General features: G+C 42.6%; 1 protein-coding gene across 1 annotated transcript in view; it reads left to right on the top strand.

The window, feature by feature from the left end:
- Positions 1-7,560: 7,560 nt before the first annotated feature.
- CACNG3 (calcium voltage-gated channel auxiliary subunit gamma 3) overlaps positions 7,561-22,990 on the top strand; it is a 143,164-nt gene continuing 127,734 nt past the window's right edge. The window contains exon 1 of the mRNA XM_075528382.1: positions 7,561-7,771. Within this exon, the coding sequence (XP_075384497.1) occupies positions 7,561-7,771 (211 nt within the window). The remainder of the gene's footprint in view (positions 7,772-22,990) is intronic.

Consider the following 22,990-nt stretch of genomic DNA (forward strand, 5'->3'; position numbering starts at 1 on the left):
TAGGCTAGTTGTTAGGGCCTGACAAGCCCAGTCTGATAAGTCACGTTTTAGGCTGCTGGATCATGGGCTGTGGAAACTGATGAATCCAAGATTGACCGGTAAGCTGGCAGGCTGCTGGATCACAGAATGTGAAAGCCAGTGGATGATGGTGGTGGTGGTGGTGGTGATGAATCATGTACAGTATCCAGATAAAGTAAGGCAGAAAGCTTTGCCAGAATGTCTATAGATAGTGAATGCAGGCCACATACCTAAAGAAATTCATTTCAACTCTTAGATGCTCATAGAAGATCACATCATGTAAGTAATCATATTATATCAAATTCATCCTAGGAGAGGCCTACACCATTACATAACTGCCAATCTAAATCATAGCAACCAAACCAGAGAATCAATATCCAGACAAGTTGACACACAGCTGTAACAATCATAGTCCACCCCTTATCACCTTGTCACCTGCACACAACTCATGAAATCTTGGCACTTGTACACATTTTAAAAACATTTGATGCACACACACAAGGAAGGAAGGAATCCTCATAAAGATTGTAGTCCTTTTTCTCTACAACTGGTCACGTGATCATAGTCATTATTTAAAACTACGTTCTTCCACCACCCATCCCATATTGCCTTTGCCCTCAGCAATCACCTTGGCTGGTCATGGCCCTTTGCCTGGTGGGATGCCAGAACCTCCATTCCTAAATGGTCTAGGCCATTAGTAGTCATGTCAGAATTGGTTTGGTGTAGTTTACCATTGCCTTCAATCAGAGGACATAGTAGTCCTAAGACACATTCTAAGGAATCTCTTGGATTCCAGATATTATTTTCTTTACTTCCATTACAAAAAAAATTGTATTTCCCCTTGGTGATCAGGATTAATCACACCAGGCAAACCAGTAACTCTCCTCTTTCCCTGTTGTTCTACAGCAGAGTTTCCCAAATTTATTTGGCTTACTACCCCCAGAATAAAAATTACTCAATTAAAAACTTTTGTACTATAATCCAGAATAAAGTGTAGGTATCTGATTTTGAATTCCTCGTCCCTAGTTTTTTTTCATTATCACTCAAAGGGGCAGTATCATCCACTTTTGGAAACACTGATCTATAGGCATGAATAGCCCAAAGTGATTGTGATTGGGTGGCATTCTTAACTCCCGGTTCAGGGAAATTAATATCATGGCTCCAGATGGAATTATTCTTCCATATGGATATAAGACCTCAAGACCTGCAGGATCACAGGAATGAGGCAAAAATATTGTGAGTAGATCACTAGAGGAGTAATAGTTATCGATGCATTTCCCATTTTCCTTGACCCATTCATCTGGCCTATTTGAGAAATAGCACCATATGCTGGACACTGATTTGGAGCATATGCATTTCCCTGTAGAATATTACCCCAACCCTGCAAGGTATTGCCACCTGCCTATTGCTATAATCATGTCTTAGCAAATCATTCAAGTTTTCCCTCAATTCAGCTGTTCCAGGAATATGCTAAGACCAGTGAATTCCATGAACATGGTCCCATTGGCACACTTTATTTGCTGTGAAGTGAGTCCCTTGATGCAAGATGATACTGTGCGGAATATCATGATGGTGGATAAGGCATCATGCAGGTCCAAAAATGATATATACAAAGACAAATTTGTATCCAGAATAAGTTATCTTTTCCAGTAGGAATAAAATTCTGCCCTTTCCAGGATAAGGTGCTTCACTTGCACCCAAGTTGCTGGCTGATTGTCCCAAGGAGTGGACCCATATTATGGAGTCAGGGGTGCTGGCAGATTGGGCAACCAGGAGTGGCTGTAGCCATGTTGCTCTAGGTGAGAGAAAGTTCATGTTGCTGAGCCAATTTATAACCTTTATCCATGCTACTTCTCTGTTCATGAAACCATTGGGCAATACCAGGGGGTCTGAGAAAGAGAGTTACTGGTTTTCATAGGTTATATCATCTTATCCATTTGATTATTAAAATACTTCTCTGCCCTTCGTGAGCATTCACATGAAACAAAAATATCTTCACTTCTTTCACCCATTCATAGAAATCTATCAATAAACTTCCTTGCCTCAAAATTTTCAATAATATTCTTTTCAAGTCACCATCCAACCAAACCATTGACCACATCCCACGAATCAATATGCAATCAGGAATATGGTCATATTATACTCCTGGAGCAAATGGATTGATAGAACACTTGAATGGATTTCTAAGATATGATTACAGCAACAGATAATATCTAGAAGGGCTGGGGGTTATATTCCACAGGGAAATGTATATACTCCCTTTCTTCTCCCAAGCAAAGTGAACAAGCAAGTTCCAACCTTTGGGAGGACTTTCCTTCATTACTGCCCTTCAGGGCGACCTCAGAAAGGAGTTTCAGTACTGCCTTTGTCTACTTGTGAATGGTGCCTGCATACCATCTAGAATGATCTACAAATCATAGGGAAGACCCAAAGAGATCATAGGTACAGACTGAGAGAGGGAGGGTAATGACAGGAGTAGAGACTAAGGGCATTTGGACCACTTTCTCATGCAACTTACTGTGCCTTCAGGTGCAGCTTAAGATCAATCTTGTGTATACCTCTCCATTTAATGATAGAATCCAACTTTATGGCTCTTTGAGTTAGACAACGATTTGTTGATGAGGGGCAGCTTAAGCCACATAATGGCGTGGAGAGCCATAGTTAAGTGTTCAGGTTGTACTAAGCACTGTGACTCATCAGTAGCAGCCTGCCAAAGGCACTAAACACCATCTCTATCTGCCACTTTAAGCACCACTGGATAAGCTGCGTCATATGGCCCAAGTGGCAGATTGGTTTACATGGCAACCTGAATCTGTTGTTCTTGGACTCACCCAAATCAAGCCATTCTTTGTTTGTTTGTTTTTATTGAATCTGTTCAATTGGCACATAATCCACATATCATGCAATTCAATAGTTCAATTATCTCAAGAAGAATTGTACAATCATCACCACAATCGATTTTAGAACATTTTCTACTTTCTTATATTCAAAGTTATTAGGTCCCCATTTCTCCCCGGCCTACCCTGCCATGCCCGAAGAAACCATTAATCCAGATACTGCCTATAGATTTAGCTATCCTATATTTCATATACAGAAAAACATACAAAATAACAACAAAACGAACAATAACAAAGTGAAACAGCAAAACCCAATAGAAAAGAAAGTAGAAAAATATGAAAAACTAGAACAAATTTTAAATTGGCCACTTTTGGAGTCACGATATATAAGTTAAAATAGCACATCCAAGTGAAGTCTATGTTACCGACCAGGAATTGTGTCTCATTTTAAGTTTTGTGAGGTTAGAGGCGGTAACTTATCTTTCACTTTAGATATGCCACACACCACAAGATTCCTGGAAATTTCACTTAGATGTAAGGTATCTGAATTTGGGTGGGGGGTTCATTTTCCATTTCTAGCATGCAACTGGTAATTCTAGGGTAGTCGTGTGTTAGTCTGGGTACTTTAGAGAAACAAATCCACAGAAACTCATGTGTAAGAGAGAGTTTTATATAAAGGGTAAGTGCACATCAAGAAAACATCCCAACCCAGTGCTGCCCAAGCCCACAAGTCTGCACATAGATGCTTCAGCACCCAAGGCTGCATCGGGGTAGGTCCATGTGGCTTCTCTTTGGGTATCTCTGGCAGGAAGTGAGCCTTGCCAGCTGAAGCAGGGAATTGGCTAAGGCAGCTGTACCCTGGTCTGACCATTAGAAAGCAAGAGACCTGATAACTAGAAAGACGAGGCTCACTGAGCCATTTATCCCTCTGCCCTTCAATTAACCCCACATGTGTTTATCAGCCAGGTTGGCACAATAAACATTAACTATCACAACATGCATATTTCTTACTATGTCCAATACTATCCAATGTAGTGAGCCAGTGTGATGCCTTGTGTACGGGAAAGGCAAACAAGATGCCCGTGACTAAATGATAATGACACAGTGTTGCTGAGTTGATACTTGGAGGCAGGACATGGGAGGTGTATTGCTGGCTCCGCCAGCTGAAAGCAAATTGCTTCTGCTAATCTTTCAAAACTGGAGTTGAGAAAAAGGCATTGGCTAGACCAATAGCTGCATACTTGGTCCCAGAAGATAGATTAATTTGCTCAAACAATGATATTTCACCTGAAATAGCAGCTGCAATTGGAGTTTCCACCTAGTGAATTTGCAGTCATCTACTGTCATTCTCCAAGATGCATCTCCCACCCCTTTTCCACAATCCAAAGAGGCAAATTAAATGGGACTGTGTTGGTGGTAGAATCACACTCCTACATTCTTCAAGACCTTGATGGTGGCACTAATCTCTGCAATCTGTCCAGGTACATGGTATTGCTATTGGTCCACTGTTTGCTTGGAATGGATAGTTCTAATGGATTTCACCTGGCTATTTCTACCATTATAGCCCTTACTGCACTTTCAGAGGTCCAATGTGGAGGTTCTGCCAGTTAGTGAGTAGATTTATTCTAACTGTGTGTTCTGGAACTGGAGAAATGGGTTCAGGGATACACTGGGCCTACTGTGTGATGGACTCCATTAGTACCTGGACCTTCCTATGCCCCGACTCTGACTAATGGACCAGAGTTATGTTTTGGGTTTCCTGGAATTAGTGAAAATTAAGATCCAAGAAATGGAGAGAATCTCAAAACCCTAACACCATCACATAGGATATGGCTAGTTGTGGTCCTTTGTCTATTCTATTTGGGATATTCCATATTTTTTCAGAATTTCTACTTCCTCCCCACGAAGAAGCATTTGTGAACTACGACATATATCTGCAATCAAATGCATACAGATGGACACATCTAGATGTTCAAATATACACTATACCTACACGCAAGCACCAAACTGTGCATTTGCAACCATCACCTTCATGTGGACTACAGCACTACATGCAGCAACATACCTGTAGTTTAATGTTTCATTATTTTCACAGCAAACCCATGGGTACTTAGAACTCATAGCTAAATTGAGCATAAAAGAAAACCAACACTGCCATCAAATTGACGCTGACTCTTGGAGACCCAATAGGACAGAGTAAAACTACCCCTGTTGGTTTCTGAGACTGTAACCTTTAAATGAGTGGAAAGTCTCATCTTTCTCCCATGGGGCTGCTGGTGGTTTTGAACTGCTGACCTTGTGGTTAACAGCACAACCTGTAATCACTATGCCACCAGAGTTCTCAGAAACTGAGGATAGCACAGGTACATGTACATTTCAACAAACACACACTGACACTACACAATCAAACATATGCATACATGTGCATCTATATCTAGCACCAAGAACCAAGTCTTCCAATGACCTTCATGCCAACATGAAAGCACAAAGCTACTTACGGCCTGGGTGAGTTATGCTTGATAGGACATTTCTATGTTTCTATTCCTCAGTCATTTGAATAGAGGCTTTCAGAAGTGCCGCTATGGGAGTGTGTGTGCCCATGATTATCTCGTATTAGATGCTTTTTCCAGTTAAATAAACATTAGGTGGTTATGGACACATCAGGGACTGAAGGTACAATCTAAACAGCTTCCGTTCCAAATACCTAATCACTGGTCATCAGTCCTATCATGTCATCGGGAAAAATTATTATAGAGACAATTCTGTGGACTGTCCTTATGCAACTCAGTACGTGCTCATCCACAAACCAGCGTTCAGAGCCCATTTACCACCAAGTCCACCCTGATTTATGGAAACCTCTCATATGTTAGACTGGAAGTGTACACCATAGTGTTTTCAAAGTAGATCAGCAGGGACCCCTCTTTTTTTTGAGGTTCCTCCGCATGAACCCAAACCTCTAACCTTTTGGTCAGCAGGCAAGCCCATTAACTGTATGCACCGCCCAGCGACTCGGTATGCCTTAATAAAAATTTAAAAAAACTAGCTCGGGGCTGATGTCTGTAACGCCGGCACTTTCCAGGTTTGCGATCTCTTCCGCACTTTGGGTTAATAAGTAGAGCAGACCTAACTTGCCGTGCCTCATGGGTTGCCTTAGATCAGCATGCTGGGAAAGCAGTCTCCCAGGCCCCTTTGAAAGAGTCTTCTCAGTGAGCACCCCCCATCTTTAACCTACCACATGATCAAATGCAGGGCTGTTCAAATAGATACTAGATGTTTTCAGAGGTCCAAATCTCACACACTCTAGCCAGATCCCTACAAGATAAACAGAAGAGTCTCTATACATTTAGCTCCTTGGGTCTCTTAAGAATAAACGATCGTTTGTACTTGAACAGTTCCGGGTCTGATCGGAGCACGTTGTCTCCGGGGTAATCCAGAGGCTCCAGAGAAAGGAGGGTAGACATATTGGTTTGTTTTCGGGGGAACCAAATTGAGACAGGCTATGTATGCACAGATGTGCCCGTGACAGCACCTTTTGCCTGTTCAAGTGAGCCATGGAGCCAGCCGTCTCTAGGATCCCCCGGCGCCTTTAAGAAGACTCCGTCTTTTGGTTCTTCTCTCTCCCCCATGGGCTCCAGAGGCGCCCGCAGCAAAAGGCAAACTTGCCTGGCTCATTGGTAGGGAGAGAAGTCGTGTTGGGTGGGAGCTGAGAGAGCGCCACAGTGCTTCTTCCCCTGCCCCTTTCTTTAACCCTTCGCGAGCGGAGGGACAGGGGCGTGCTGTGCTGCAGCACCAAGGAGCGGGGGCTCCGATTGCCCAGGGCTCCCGAAACTTTGCGCGGAGCGTGGGCTTGCCTGGGCAGAGCCAAGCCGGCTGGCTAGCCTGGGAAGCGACTGGGGTGAACGCTGTCTTCCCCACCCCAGGTCTCCAGGCCATCCTCTAGAGAGCAGAGGGTGCCGCAGCTGGAGAGGAGCTGTCCCTTCAGCACCACGGACCGTAAAGCTTGGGCATTCGGAAGGCGGAGGGCAACAGGCGGGGAGCTGTCCTTTCAGCACCGCAGACCTTTGCCCTCTGGAGGAACCACCCGGCCCCCTCCCCAGGATTCTCGTCTTTTCTCCAGTTTGAGCGGGGGTGTCGGGAGCAGGCGGAGAGCTTTCCTGGGAGGCTGGGGAAGCGGTGAACACTCTTCGCAGCGACTCGCCTCCCCGCAGTGCTATTTTTTGCCATCCGCCCTCACCCCCAGCACACGCGCTCGCACACACACGCACGCACGCACACACACACAGACCTCTCTGGATTTCTTTGCCTGGAGTCTCCTGGGGCTGCGAAGAGCTAGGCGCATCTCGAGCCAAGCCGGCAGCACCAAATACCGGAGCCATGCCCTGCACAGACCCTCATCTTTACCACGCTCGTGAGGATTGAAAGGAACCGAGGGACTCTCAGGAGGCAGCAGTGATGTGGACCAACCTCCTGGAATCGGCACCCTTCCAAGGGCCATAGGAGACCCAGGGAACTGGAGTGAGCTCCAGACAGGAAACCCCAGCTCTCCCAAAGTCCCCGTGGATGCTGACAAAAGGAGACCTGAATTGTTGCAAGAGCCTGTCCTAGGTTACTCAGCTGCAGAGTGATTTTTTTTCTCCTCCCCTCCACCCTGTGGCACCAACCCTCCTCCTCCAACTCCCAGCTGTCCAGGGTACCATGAAGAATTATGAGGATGTGTGACAGAGGTATCCAGATGTTGCTCACTACTGTGGGAGCTTTTGCAGCTTTTAGTTTAATGACCATTGCGGTGGGCACGGACTACTGGTTATATTCCAGAGGTGTGTGCAGGACTAAATCTACAAGTGACAATGAAACCAGCAGGAAGAATGAAGAAGTAATGACCCATTCCGGGCTGTGGCGGACCTGCTGCCTAGAAGGTATTTACAATTCCTCTCCATGGGTTCAAATAATTTTGTTTCTGATATTCTGGTGGATGTTTGCAGAGATGGAGGCGGTGATGGGGAATGAAGGAGAGTTTAGATTGTTGTTAAGAATATGCAGGTGTTCAGATACTGTTCCCCGCAAGACTGATGCTGTGTGGGATGAAGGGGTTGGGTTTTGCTGATTGTTTTTGGTCTGAGCTTCATAAGAATGATATTTCTTGGCACTCTAGGCAGCGTCTGCGACTGAGAATGTTTTAAAATCACAAATCCTAACATCCAAAAATCCCTAGGCAGATGGGGAACTGCTTTGATCTCTGGATTGTGGTGGGGTCTTTAGCTTTGCTTAATTGAATTTATTTGTCATCGTAGACTTGTTTGTTTCTTCTGAGTTTGGTCTAACTAGATATTTTCATCAACTTCCATTGCCAACCAGTCCCAGGGTGACATATCAGATTCCCCTCCTCCTCACACACATATGTTAAGAAAACTTCCTTATTAATACATCTTTCACTATTTTGCATCAAAACAGAACAGAACTGTTGGTATTTGATATATCCTCTTGTCTTCTTTCCTGCATGATTTCAAAACTTAACACATATTTCCATAAGATTGATATTCCCATAACTGAAACTTCTAAATACCTTCTAAATTCTCAAAATTAGAGGATGTATTCTAAATTAAAATTGAAGAAGACAGACAGACCAATTTTAGAATGTCAAGTCCTTGAGAGCCTGTCTCACTACCAAACTTGCGTTCACTACACCAAGAGTGGGAGTAAACAGAATAATTAAGATGAAAATCAAAGCTCTTTGTAGCCTGAGAGCCCCTGAGGGAAGTCACTAGATTAGAGACATAATAGGAAGTTTTCTCAGATTTCTAAGGAATCGAAGACGCTTGTTAGAATGATGGGCAAAGCGATCTAGGTTTCCTTTTACTCCTCTCTCCTGCTTGCCATTGGGTTTTCATGCCTGCATTCCCACTGGCTGGCATTTGTCAGGGTTTCTTGGGAACTTGCACTTATGCAAATCACTTAGGAAATCATGCTATGACATCACTTGCTAGTGTAATATTGCATCATTCTCTGGCCCTCTTCCCATGCCCTGACACCCTGAACAACTGCTCTGCTGACTGTAGCACTACTACAAATGATGTTGTAGCCATTGCAATTGCAACTGGTGGGAAACCCGAGTAGAAACAAATGAGTTCCGCTGCAGCAAAGACCACTGTACATGAAGTCAGAAGATGTAAGTAATGCAGCAAACAAGCCGGATGACGTTGGCTAGAACATTTACCCTTTCAAACCCTCAGTTAACTAATTTGGGAGGTGAATTAGTTTCTAATCAGTCATCTAGAATTAGTCCTATCCCAAACCCATACCATAACCAGTATACTAACAGAAATGTTATGACAATTATTTTCCCAATACTGACAAAAATTGCAATACTTGTGATCATTTCTGATCAGGGATGGTGGGGTCATTTAATCACCTAAGAGAAATTCCACCATTTCCTTTTCTCTGTTGATAACAAGGAATCAAGCTATTCCTTTTAAAGCTGTGCTTTGGTGGCTGTTTGAAGGTTTCCATGGTTCTAGGAATGACATGGATACCTAAGGTGTCTCCCAAGTGAAAATGGCACAGATAGATACCAGGTTCCAGTTTTTTCCAATTCTTCTGCCTCTTGTGTCCAAACCTGGAAATGCACAATTAAGGAGTGATTTTGGCATCCCCTGTAATGCTCTATGGGGAAACAAAAAAATCGATCAGAGAATTAGTGGAGCCTAAAATTCCAGAGCCTTTTTCAGAATTTACCATTGATGGTTGGTCTCATTTCAAACATCATGATTCACACCTACAATTTGTACACGGAACTGGAACTCCACCCAGGCATTCTGAGCTAAAGTGGGAAAAGTGAGAAAGTGAATCAAGCAGGAATTGGATCAATCTAATTCTTTAGAGAAAATTTGTTTGTCTCTCTAAAAATTGGCATAGCAATTTTTTATTACCTATATAGAAGTCCGAAGGAGCTGTGGCAGCATGTTAAACACAGCAAGATGCACAAATCTGAACACATTCACTGAATTTTTAGCTATGTATATACCAATATCATCAATATCTGGCTGAAATGTGAAGCCACGATTCTTCTTCATGTGCTGCCTACATCAAAGAATTTGCAGGAACCTCATACCCTGCTAGAATAAAGATGTATAGCCATCTCTATTGAGGCTTTCCTGCTTATCCTAAAGCCTGAACACCCTCATTTTTTTCTGCTCCTTTAAGAATCAAGGGATGACTAGGGGATATTTTAGCTCAATTTTATTATAGATCAAATTAGAAAAGGCAATTCTTCCATCTTCTTTTAAACTTGATTGCGTGATTACATTCATGTGGTACAACCATTATCACTGTCCTTTTCCCAATTATTCCTCTGTCATTTACATAACCTCAATGACTCCCCCCCCCCCAAATTTCCCTCTACCTTTCCCCTCCGATAATCAATAATAATCTTTGGTTTCTTTATATTTGTTTATTTCATATAGATGAGGCCATCCTACTGGTCTCCTTTTGTGACTGACTGACATTCTTCAGCATGATGTTAAGGTTCATCTGAGTGGTAAAATGCATTGGCCCATCCTTACTTTTAAAGAGCAATAGGAGAATGTGGATATTTTGGCCAAAAGGAAGAGCATGCTCAGGAGGAACATGACAGCTGTCAACAAATATCTGAAAGGCTGTCACATGGAAGAGAGATGGGAAATGTTCTGTTTGGCCCCAAGGGGGTAGAGGAGCTAGAGAAAACCAGGTATTACCTCAACATAAAGAACTATACACTGTGGACTGAGGAGCTTTAAGAGATGATGAGTTCTAACTCGCTGGAGATATTCAAATATAAGAAGAATGCATTGCTAGTTCTTAAACTTGTCTAACCATTGGAATAATACAAGAAGCTTAAAAAAAAAAGATAATCAGTTCCCACACCTAGATTCTTTGCTTTCATAAATCTGGAGCGGGTGCCTGGAATGTGAATTTTAAAGAAAATTTCCCAAGTTATTATGATGGGCGAGTCAACATTTATTGAGTCTTTATAATGTGCCTACGTGTGTTTAGGTATGTTGAGGAGGATCAAATCCCTTAAGTGAGAAAAAGGATGTTTCCAGTTTTCATTTCTATAACCCACAAGATTGTCATTTATAAGTAACAAATGTGGTAGAACTATTTTAAGAATTCCTTTAAAAAAAAGCTTTTCATCGCCAAAGGAACTCAGTGATGTAGATATCCTTATTGTTCATTTTAACTGTAAATTAGGTGGGGCTTACATTTCATATCATCCACTTTCTCTTCCACAGTTTGAACCACTCATCAAATTCCCCAGTAAGTTACCTTTCACCTATTCCAGGATGGCTCCTCTCCCCTCGATGGAGGGACCATTATTCTGCAGATACCGTTATTATCCTCAGTGTACAGGTAAAGAAATGGAGGCCTAGAGTTTTATAACTTGCCCAAGGCCACACATTTAAATGAGGTAGAGCTGGGATTTGAACGCCGGCAGTACTCGGGAGATGCCATACCACCCCTGGGTGCATTCGCTAGAGAACATTAATTCATGCTCCAGTGACTATTAGTTACTGGTACAAACCTTAGCTTGTGAGACCCATGAGATTTTCCATTACAAAGGCCCAGATTTCAACCACTCAGCATATTTGTGCAGAGTCTGCAGGAGCACAGGAGCCACCAGACATGCAAAGCTCAGAGGCAGCAAAGGACATGCTTTGAATGGGGGGTGAAATCGACCCATGTAGTGACACCCACATTGAGAAACCCAAAGAAATGCCTGACTCATTAATTGGAAGGCATGCAAGGCATTCATAAAGTAGGGCCCCAACCTGCTGTGTGTTTTCAATGGAAGCCTGTGAATTTGAATGAGAACATATTCAGTATGTGATTCTTTCATTAGGAAAACCTCTTGAACTCTTAGACACAATCAAAGCAGTGTATTTAGGTAGTAGAAAAATTCAATGGCCTAGTAGCAAGGGACCCTGGATAGTAATCACATTGCTGCTATGTTATATGGACTGTGCATGTCACTTTCCTCCTTCAGATCCCAGTTTATCCAATTCTAAAATGAGACTTTAGATAGCATGAAGGAGTAGCAAGCCCAATGGTCCACAAGGACTAAGCCAATAACAAAGTGGGAAACAAGAATTTCAAAGTCACCTTAGTTCAATTCTGTGTGGTGGGGGAGGGAAGGGGCAGGGAATAAAAATAAAGAGATGAATGGCAACTGAAACTTGTCTCAGTGTGGGGACAAGAAGGAACAATGAGGACTGTGACATATTCATGGTGAGCACAAGCCCTGTCTAAAGGTCAACAATTACTTGAGTTGATTTTTACCCTGTGGAAATGTACACCAAATATGATGCATTATCCCAAGTAAATAAAAGCCAGATATCCATATTCTTATATAAAATCATTTGATTAAAAATGCTATCAACAAATTCAACTTTTTTAAAGTACTGTGTCACCTTGCAATCCATTTTAGCCCATGGACTACTAGTTTTGAGCCCTGGAGAAGGGCCTAAGAGCCCCTTTTCATCCAAATTTCAAATAGTTGCAGATTGGATTCCTGAATTGCTCCTTATCAGCCAACAATCATTCTTTTGACTCATGAAACAGTTATCTACTAAGAAAAGAAAACCCTCTGAGGATTTTAGAAATGGGAACCAAAATTATGGAAAAGAGGTTTAAAAAAAAACCCCTGCTATTCCTACTACATATGGGCCTGGATAACACCAAACATCTGGCTGAACAACTGAAAAAAAAATTAGTCAGTCATTAGACGCTCCCCCATATTTTCTAATCCCCAGATGGTTGACACTTTTCAGCCAGATGGGGTCCCAGCTTTATTTATGTGTTCAGAAGCTTTTGGGGAAGCTACAAAGATGTGGTTGAGGACAGAGTTGAGAGGACATAACATTCGTTGAGCATTTTCCAGGTGCCAAGTTCTACATGCTAGGTGCTTTCCCTTATGTTTCCAGTCTCCCCCCTTCCCCCCTCCCCAGAATATAAACTCTATGAGGGCAAATATTCTTGTCTGTTTGGAAGACAGCTATATCCCTAGAGCTCATAATCACTGCCAAGGGGTTTTTTCTGTCCTTTCAGTCCTGATGATAATTGCCTTGGGTAAAGATGCAGAGGACAGCAGAATGCTCACTGTCTTCCATAGTTCTGATTGTCTCCTTGTCCTTTTATTTTTCTCCAAATGTCTAAGGTCCATGAGTCAGAAAAGAGAAAGGGGGGAGTTGTAGTCTTAAGGAAAGATGGGAATGAGTGGCCATAGTTGGGGGCATGATTATTTGTGGGGCTGGCCAGAGGTAGAGGTTAAGGTAGGACTATGACACATTCAGCCACAACAGGACCATGTAGCCAGACTGGTGACTCAACTGCAAAAGTACTATATGTTGGCAAATACCACACTCCAGCACACACACACACACACACACACCACTGCAGCTACCCTAGATTTTCCTGGGATATCCCTAGCCTATCAAGACCTGGCAAGTAGAGGGTCAAGAGGTGGCTCAGCAGGGGCCACGCACCCTAGCTTCAGTGCTATGAGATGACAGCCATCCTGACTGGCTGGTCTTGTGTCTACTAGTTGTTAACTATTTTGGCAGTTGTCATTTTGGGTGCAAAGACCTCTTCTTCCAATCCCAGACCCAGGCCCCAACTTTCTGATTCTAGGATTCCACTCATCTTAGGAGGTCGGTGCTCTGAAAATGCTATTCATTAATTTCATCATTTGAAATGTTACGGTTGGATTAGAGGAGAGGCCAATAACCCCATTTCCAACGTTGAGGGATCAGAGTGGGTTATTAGAATAAATTATTAGTGTATGTCGGCGGGGGAGAAGGGGGGGTTGATCCATTGTCGCCAAGTCGATTCTGAGCCGTAGTGACTGTGTAGGATAGAGCAGAGCTGACCACGGGGTTCCGGGGCTAGGATCTTCATGGAAGTAAGACTTCCACATTTTTCTCCTGCAGCAGGGCAGGTGGGGTCCAGCCTCTGATATTTCACTTTGCAGCTGGACACTTCACCAGGGTGCCTCAGGCAAAAATAAAACAAAGAAATCAAGCCGAAAGGGGATTGTGTCCTCTTAATCTGCTCAAAGAGCGATGTCTAAGAAGCTTACCTCAGGACCATCTGATTCTCTCTAGGGAATGTGATTTTATTGGACATTGCTCGTAGACATGTAGGTCCAGGTGCCAAATAGATTTTACGTGGTAGAAAATGGGAACAATGCCTATGAATGGTTTATTCAGTAGAGGTGCAAATGGTTTCTGTTCATTCGAGGAGAGAGCCCCAGCTGTTGTAAATGTATTGCCATTGATCAGTGATCTAGATAATTTATCACTTAATTTTGAATTTCTTTCACTGAAAAAGTACTCATATGGGGTGTGTATATATTGACCCCATAGAACAGAGCAGGATCCCTGGTGGCATAATGGTTACACATTGGGCTACTAATCACAAGGTCAGCAGTTCAAAGCCACCTGACCCGCGGTGGGAGAAAGATGGGGCTTTCCACTCCTGTAAAGAGTTACAGTCTCAGAAACTCAGGGAGCAACTCTCTTCTGTCCTATAGCATCGCTCTATGTAGGCATCGAGTGGATGGCAGTGAGTTTGGCTTTGGTATAGAACAGCATAGAAGTTTCCACAGTTGTAATTTTTACAGAAGCAGACTGCCACATCGTTTTTCTCTGCTGAAGCTGGTGGGTTTGAACTGCCAACATTTAGGTCAGCAACCAAGCACTTAACAAGTGCTGCTCCAGGGCTTTCCAACGGAACCCATTTTTCCGAGGTTAAAGAAAAGCCTATAAAACTCACAGGCTGTTTTCTCTCTCCTCCCTGGCTTGTTAAAAGACAAACCTTAGACACAAAAGGGCATTCAATAATTTTTGAGAGGCATCAACAAATACTATATAACAGCAGGGACTTGGGGATCAGGTAGTCTGAGATTCTTATTGGAATCCTGCCATTTACTGGCTGTGAGACCCTGGAAGCCACTTAATCTCGGAGCCTTAGTCTCTTTAGGATTGAAATGGGGAAATAAAATTGGCAAATAATTTCAGCTGTATCTGTTTTAGTTCCCTTGTAGTTCCTTCATACATCTAAATAATATATTGAATTTTTTATTGTGGTAAAATATACATCACAAACATTGGCTCTTTCAACCATGTAGAAATTCAGTGGCTTTAATTGCATTCAGCATGATGTTCAACCATCGCCATTGATTCCAATGTTTTTATCACCTTGACCCGAATCTGTGTCCCTACACAATTACTCCTCCTTCCACATTCCTGATAATACGAATAAACTGGTAAGTTTACTACCAGATTAACAGGGAAATTCCTGATAAAACTAATAAATGATACACTTGCCTATAATATTCCATACAAGCAGGGTCATAAAATATTTATACTTTTGTGAATAATTTCACTCTGCATCATATTTCCAAGATTAATCAATGCCACAGCGGGTATCAAAACTTTATTTCTCGTTATGGGTGAATAATAGTCCATTGTAGGGCTATCGCTCCCTTTGTTTAGGGATACATCTCTGCGTGGACCCTTGAATTGCCACCATATTTTGACTACTGGGAACAGTGGTGTGCAAGTATCGGCTTGAGCTCTTACTTTCATTTCTTTTGAAGATAGACCTAGGAGTGGAATTCTGGGGTTGCATGGTAATTCTATATTTAAGGGTATAGGAACTGCCAAACTGTTTTCAACACTGGCGGCACCGTTTTACAATTTCAATAGGAATGAATGAGGGTTCCTATCTCTTCACGTCCTTGCTGATCATTGTTTCTTGAATCATTCATTCCAGACAATCTCCATTGGCTTCCTGCCTAGACAACTTAGTGCCAGTTCAGTCTCCCCTCCTCCAGCTCCTTCCAGGATTTCTAACTCCTTAGTAAATTAGTTACTTGTGCTTCCCAGAAGAGTCATTCATGAGGAAGATTGAAAGTGCCTGGAAGAGAGACTGGCATTTTATTCCTGGGTCGGCCAGTTCAATTGCATTTCTGAGAACCCCAGAAAGAGAGAGAATGGCAACAGGGAAGTCTGTTTTCAATGACACAATTGATGAATCGAATGGTTCTGCTAAAAGATGGTTGAGGAAGAATAGCTCATTAGGAGAAAAAAAAAAATCCCTAGCCAGGGCGGCATGCTGTATGCCTAGATGTCACCCTACATTGTTGTCTGGCCTTAGGAGTGAAGCAGGGCTGACCTTGAACCTGTGCTTCACTCACCAAACCAGACACCTTGTTCCAGAATTGTGTCCATCCAAAGGAAGGAGAGCCTTTTATAAATGTTGACATAGTACAATACGAGCCACTTGTAGTCGCCAGTGTTATGAGGCCATGAGTTTTCATGATAGGAATCCAGGGAGATGGACAAATCTGAACCAGAGATAGATGGTCGATATCAGGGCAGTGTGCAGTGCAAAGGCCCCACCCAAACCCATTGCTGTTGACTTGATTCCAATCCATGGTGACCTCATGTGTAACAGATAGACCTGATCTGTAAACCTTTCTTAGTTATAATCTTTTTTGTTAGTGTGTTTTTTTTGGTTTGTTTTTGACTGGTTATAATCTTCACGAAAGCAGATCATTAGACCTTTTTCGCTGTGCTGCTGGGTGGATCCAAGTCATCAGTCTTTAAGTTAATAGTAAAGTGCAAAAACCCTCTGAGCCCCCGAGAAGGCCCAGTGGGCCCTTCGATAAACTATGTTCATATCTGCACAAGAGAGTAAATCTGCAGATGCCTGCCGCCCAAAGAGTGCTGACAATCAGTGCTAGGGAGAGAAGCAGGAACAAGGACCAGAAAAGATTTGCATTCTCATTAAATGAAGTGACATGTTGGCTTTTTTGTCTAACTGCTTGCTGCCATAAGGTAATGGAGGAGCTAAAATCCAAAAGAGGAGGAAAAATAGAGCTTTGATGAATGTACGCAATTGAAAGTTTTAAACACAACCGGAAGGCTTAACAACCAAGGTGAGTGGGAAGTTATGAAATCTTCCCAAATTATCATTAAGCAAATACTGGTTTGGTATAATAACATTGGAAGCCAAAATGAAACATTTTGTATTTTAACTGCACTAGGTTGACACTCCTCAATAAATAGGATATATGTCCTCCATGCTTTATCTCTGAGATTCTACATTCAAGAATCATTGATGTATAGATTACCATATGATTATGTCTGAGGGGTTGGAAAATTACACTCTGTGGCCCAAATCTGATATCCTGCTTAATTTCAAATGGCCCATGGGTTAAGAATGGATTTTTATTTATGAGTTAACAGATTTTATTTTTTTGGAGCAGTTTTAGATTTGCAGAAAATGTAATAGGTAGTACAAAACCTATGGGTTCTGACGATGCAAAATATCAGGGGATATATGTGATATCATTACAATATCATATAGAACAGCTTCACGGCTCGGAATCCTTGCTGAGTTCTCCCTATGCATCCTGCTCCCTTCCGCCTCACCCTGAAATCCTGAAAATGATTGTTAGTTTTACTGTCTCTATAGCTTTGTCTTTTCCATAATACAATAAGTATGTCACATTTCAGAGTGATTCCTTTCACTAATCAATGTGCATTTAAAATTTCTCCAGGCCTTTTTGTAGCTTGATAGCTCATTCCATTGTGCTTTTCAATACTCTAAAGAGGTCTTGGGCAGCAGATTCACCCAATACAATGCATCTTTTGATCTGCTGCTTCCATGAACATTGAATGTAGATCCAAGCAAGACAAAATCCTTGACAACTTCAAGCTTTTGTCCATTTATCATGGTGTTGCCTATTGGTCCAGTTGTGAGGATACTGGTCTTTTTTGCATTAAGTCGTAATCCATACTGAAGGCTGCAATCCTTGATCTTCATCAGCAAGCGCTTCAAACCCTCCTCACTCTCAGCAAGCAAGGCTGTGTCACCTTCGCAGGGTGTTACTAATCCTTCCTCCAGTCCCGACACCACATTCTTCTTCATACAATCCACTCCTCTAACGATTTGATTGGCATGCAGATTGAACAAGGACAGTGAGAGGACACGGCCCCGATGCACTCCTTTCCTGATTTTAAACAAGGCGGTATGCCCTGGTTCTGTCTGCACAACTGCGTCTTGATCCATGGACAAGTTCCACAGGGGCACAATGAAGGGTTCTGGATTCCCCATTCATCTCAAAGGTATCCATAGTTTGCTGTGGTGCTCACAGTGGACACTGGGAATACCGGAATAATGTTGGCTTGTGTTTTATTGATTAGACAAAGGCGCTCAACTGTGAGGACCAATTCGTGGCCACCCTGTGTATGGCAGAGTTGATGTTTTCTAGACCATCATTTTTATAGGAGCAGCTGACCAGGTCCTCCGCCCAACCAGTCGGTGGATTTGAACCACCAATCTGCAGTTATCAGCCAAGTGCTTAGTCCTTGTGCCACCAGGGCTGCTCCCCTAATCTTAGTGATGAGAAATGAAGAGCACCTGCTCTTCAATGCTCAAAGCTCTCAAAGTCTCAAAGCTCTGAGTGTGCAAGAGGAGTCCCGTGGGCCTAGTGCTTATGAGTTCAAAACCACTAATGGCCCCACGGTTCCAAGAAGAGGCTTTTTACTCCTGTAAAGAGTTGTCATCTTGGAAACCGACAGGGGCAGTTCTCCCCTGTCCTATAGGGTCACTGTGAGTCAGAATGGAGACTCCATGGCAGTGAAGTCTTCGTTATTACTATTATTATTATTATTATTAAAGTGAATTTAAACATATCCATGATTTCAAGGATGGCACGGCACCAGGTAGTATTCTATTGTGTTTTGAGCTGGAGCTAACATCAAAGTACCCAATGACAAATTAAGTGGCAGAGCGAAGATTCAAACCCAGGCCTTTTCAATCTGACAACCTACGTTCTCAATTCTGACTCTATTGCTCAGTATCTTCAAAGTATGCTCTGTCGATCCCTGCCATGGGGGTTGGAACGTCTGAAGTCCTTTCAAAGGTTCTGCTACGTCACAATGATTTTCACAGTAATCATACGGTGCTATTCGTCTTTGGCACTGTGCTGGTATATGCACTGATGATCCAAAAGTCGTGTGTGTGTGTGTGTGTGTGTGTGTGTGTGTGTGTGTGTGTGTGTGTAAAACTGCTAGCACCTTAGCACAAATGCAGTCAGTGGAATAAAACTGTGCCTGAAATCATTGTATTCCTTACCATCACACACTTACGGTGGTGGCAAGCCAGTTTCACATTAATATATCCTTGATAAAGCACTAGGAAAGTATTAATTTTATGACATCTTGAATTTTTAATACAAGTATGTATCCTCCAGGTCATTAAAGAGGGGGTGCATATAGAGAACTTACATCGCAAATCATACACAGGACAGGGTGCGATCAAACCATACACAGGACAGGGTGCGATCAAACCATACACAGGACAGGGTGCGATCAAACCATACACAGGACAGGGTGCGATCAAACCATACACAGGACAGGGTGCGTTCAAACCATACACAGGACAGGGTGCGATCAAACCATACACAGGACAGGGTGGTGCCTGGAGAAGGAACATTCACAAGGAGCTTGAGTTGAGGTGGCAACCTTTGTTATTTTTTATGAAACACTGTATTTACTTAAAAAAAAAAGACTGACAGGCAAATTATGGCTATCCAAACTTGGGCATTTGGGAGAGATTTTCTCAAAAATGAGCTAAGTAAGTCTGGAACCTCAAGGCAATCAAGCAGCAGTATTTCTTGCCCATAAAAAAATCCAAGGTTTCGGGTGAAAGCTATATTTTGGAAAATGTGTACCATCTTCCTTGAGCAAATGTGGGTTTTTGTAATTTTGTAGCAAAATGTGCCAATCATTTGGGACATCAGTGAATCAATATTTTTTGAATGGCCAGTGCATGGTGCTACAAACACAGAAATAGTTCTTTTAAAATGTCCCAAGTGCAGGATTGGAACAATGGGGAAAAAAATAACTGATTTCTCAGATTTCACATTGCAAGGAGTTGATTTGGGATGTGATATCAAAGAAAAGACATGCTCAGCGGAGGTTCAAGTCCACCTGCATGCACCATAGAAGAAAGACTTTCTTGGCTCTACTTGCAAAAAAAATCAGTCATTGAAAGTCATACAGTGTAAAGTTCTACTTTGACACCCTTAGGGTCACTATGAGTCGGAAGAGGTTGCGAGGAAATAGGAACTCACAACAATGAGTACGAGAAAGAAGAAAACTTTCTGAAATTGATTGTGGTGATGATTGTCCAACTCTTCTTAACATTATATAACATTGATATATAGTATGTCTATCAATGTAAAGCGGGAACCCTGGTGATATAGTGGTTAAGAGTTGGGCTGTGATCTCTATGGTTGGCAGTTCAAAACCATAAGCTACTCAACTGGAGAAAGATAAGGCTTTCTACTCCTATAACAGTTACAGTCTCAGAAATCCACAGGGGGGTCCCTGTGAGTCGGCACAGACTCGATGGCAGGGAGTTTTATAAAAGGAAATGAGTCCTGGAAACAAAAAGACATCGAGAACTGCTGCTCCGGCTCTACTTGAATTCTCTTGATCCCATTTCAAATGGTCCAGAAGAGAAACTGCTGTCAGAAGATTCCCTTCTAGTGCTTCTCCAGTGGGAGTTGAAATATGGTCCCGTGGTGGGTTCTGGTTGCTCTGTTTTTGAGTTCTCTGTAGTTGCAGCTAAGCTAAACCATTGTTCAGCCATTGCTGGGATATAAAAGGCAACATAAAATTTCAGCAGGCATGGAAAGAGGTGTCTTTGATTAAAACGCAACCCTGCTGGGACAGGGTTTGACAAGGCCTGGAGGATTTATGGTGTCTGTTTCTCTGTTCACGGACACCAACGAAGCTCAGTCATAACTCAACAAAGGATTGAAAGCTTAAGCTCTGTAGTGAGTTTCCATACAAAGTAAGGCCATGACAACTGAGCTACGATTCGTCAGATTTTTGGTGGGTGGGGAATTAATTTTATAAATTGACCAACTTCTAGCTCATAATTAACATAAGCTATATGAGTTCCAGGACAGGCAAATCTATAGTGACAGTAGCTGGATGAATAATTACCTAGGACCATGGCAGGGGAGGTTGAGGGGAAATGGGAAGCTCACATCAACGCCGATGAGAAAGAAGAAAGGCTTCTGAATTTGAGTGAGGTAATGATTGCGCAACTCCCCTTCTTATTGCGGAATGATGACACGCCGTGCTACGTTAATGATCTGCCAATAAAACGATTTAAAAGTCAAAAAGAAAGAAAGCTATATGTGAAGATGGAGAGTTTGCAGAATGGAAGGAACGGTGGGCGGCCATTGGATAAACATTTCTCTTGGCCAATCCCAGTGCTAGTGATGGGGATACCAGGAGAAGGACTGGGTACGCTGCCACAGATGTCTTTTTCTCTTTGTTGTTTTGCAGCCTCACGCCCATTCCTTCTTCTGAAAAAACCACCCTGCTTGTCTTTTGAGGTTGATCATGTCTCATTGTTCATCACGTGGTGTTGGTGCAACTGACCCCAGGGCAGACTTTCAGGATGAGCATATGGCCTAGGGGAGAACTTGGAGATTTGATGAGGTACCTGGAGTTTATTCTAAGGAAGCGGTTCTCAACAGAGGACAATTTTGTGCCTCAGGGAACATTTGGCAATGTCTGAGATTTAAATACCGTATATACTCGAGTATAAGCTGACCTGAATATCCGCCGAGGCACTTAATTTTACCAGAAAAACTATATGAAAAATGTGCTGAACACCTTCCCGCCATGATCGCTGAAGACAAATGTGTGCATAAGCAAATGTGGTGAAGAAAGCTGAAGGTGCCTGGCTATCAAAAGATATAGCATCTGGAGTCTTAAAGGTTTTCAGATAAACAAGCAGCCATCTAGCTCAGCAACATCAAAGCCCACATGGAAGAAGCACACCAGACTGTGTGACTATGAGATGTAGAAGGGAGCAGGTATCAGACATCAGAGAACAAAAAATCATATCAGTGGTGCCCACCTTCCCAATGTGATCACTAAAGACAAACGTTTGTATAAGCAAATGTGGTGAAGAAAGCTGATGGTGCCCGGCTATCAAAAGATATAGCATCTGGGGTCTTAAAGGCTTGAAGATAAACACACAGCCATCTAGCTAAGAAGCATCAAAGCCCACATAGAAGAAGCACACCAGCCTGTGTGACCACGAGGTGTAGAAGGGACCAGGTATCTGGCATCAAAGAACGAAAAGTCATATCATTGTAAATGAGGGTGAGTACAGAGTGGAGACCCAAAGCCCATCTGTAGGCAACTGGACACCCCCTTACTGAAGGGTTGCGGAGAGGACATGAGCCAGTCAGGGTGCAGGCTAGCAACGATGAAACATACAACTTTCCTCTAGTTCTTAAATGCTTCTTCCCCCCACTATCATGATACCAATTCTACCATACAAATCTGGCTAGACCAGAGGATGTACACTGATGCAGATAGGAACTGGAAACACAGGGAATCCCAGGCGGATGATATCTTCAGGACCAGTGGTGTGAGTGGCGATGCCTGGAGGGTGGAGGGAAGGTGGGGTAGAAAGGAGGAACCGATTACAAGGATCTACATATAACCTCCTCTCTTGGGAGTGGACAGTGGAGAAGTGGATGAAGGGAGACATCAGATGGTGTAAGATATGTCAAAATAATAATAATTTATGTATTATGAAGGGTTCATGAGCGAGGGGATATTGGGGAAGGAGGGGGGAAATGAGGAGCTGATATTAAGGGCTAAAGTAGAAAGCAAATGTTTGAGAATGATGATGGCTGCAAATGAATAAATGTGCTTGACACAATGGATTGATGGATTGTGATAAGAATTGTACGAGCCCCCAATAAAATGATTTTTAAAAAGGCTAAAACAATGTCAGGGATTTTATAAAGGAAGCAGGACTGATTTTAATACTGATCAATTGCTGTTGGTTTGCTATTCATTTTGGGTTCTAGTGAATCCCTCTAAGAAGTGGTTAGAACTTTAAATACCAGGATTTTAAAAAAATAGGCTTCTTCCACTTGTGATTCCTATGATATCAGCAGTGAGCTAGACCATATGTTGTAATCACTTCTAATAGGCAGATTTATTTAATCTTCGTAGCAACACCGTGAGCTTGAAAGTACTATTATCCTC

The sequence above is a fragment of the Tenrec ecaudatus genome, chromosome 12 (genome assembly GCF_050624435.1).
Source record: "Tenrec ecaudatus isolate mTenEca1 chromosome 12, mTenEca1.hap1, whole genome shotgun sequence".
NCBI lineage: Eukaryota > Metazoa > Chordata > Mammalia > Afrosoricida > Tenrecidae > Tenrec > Tenrec ecaudatus.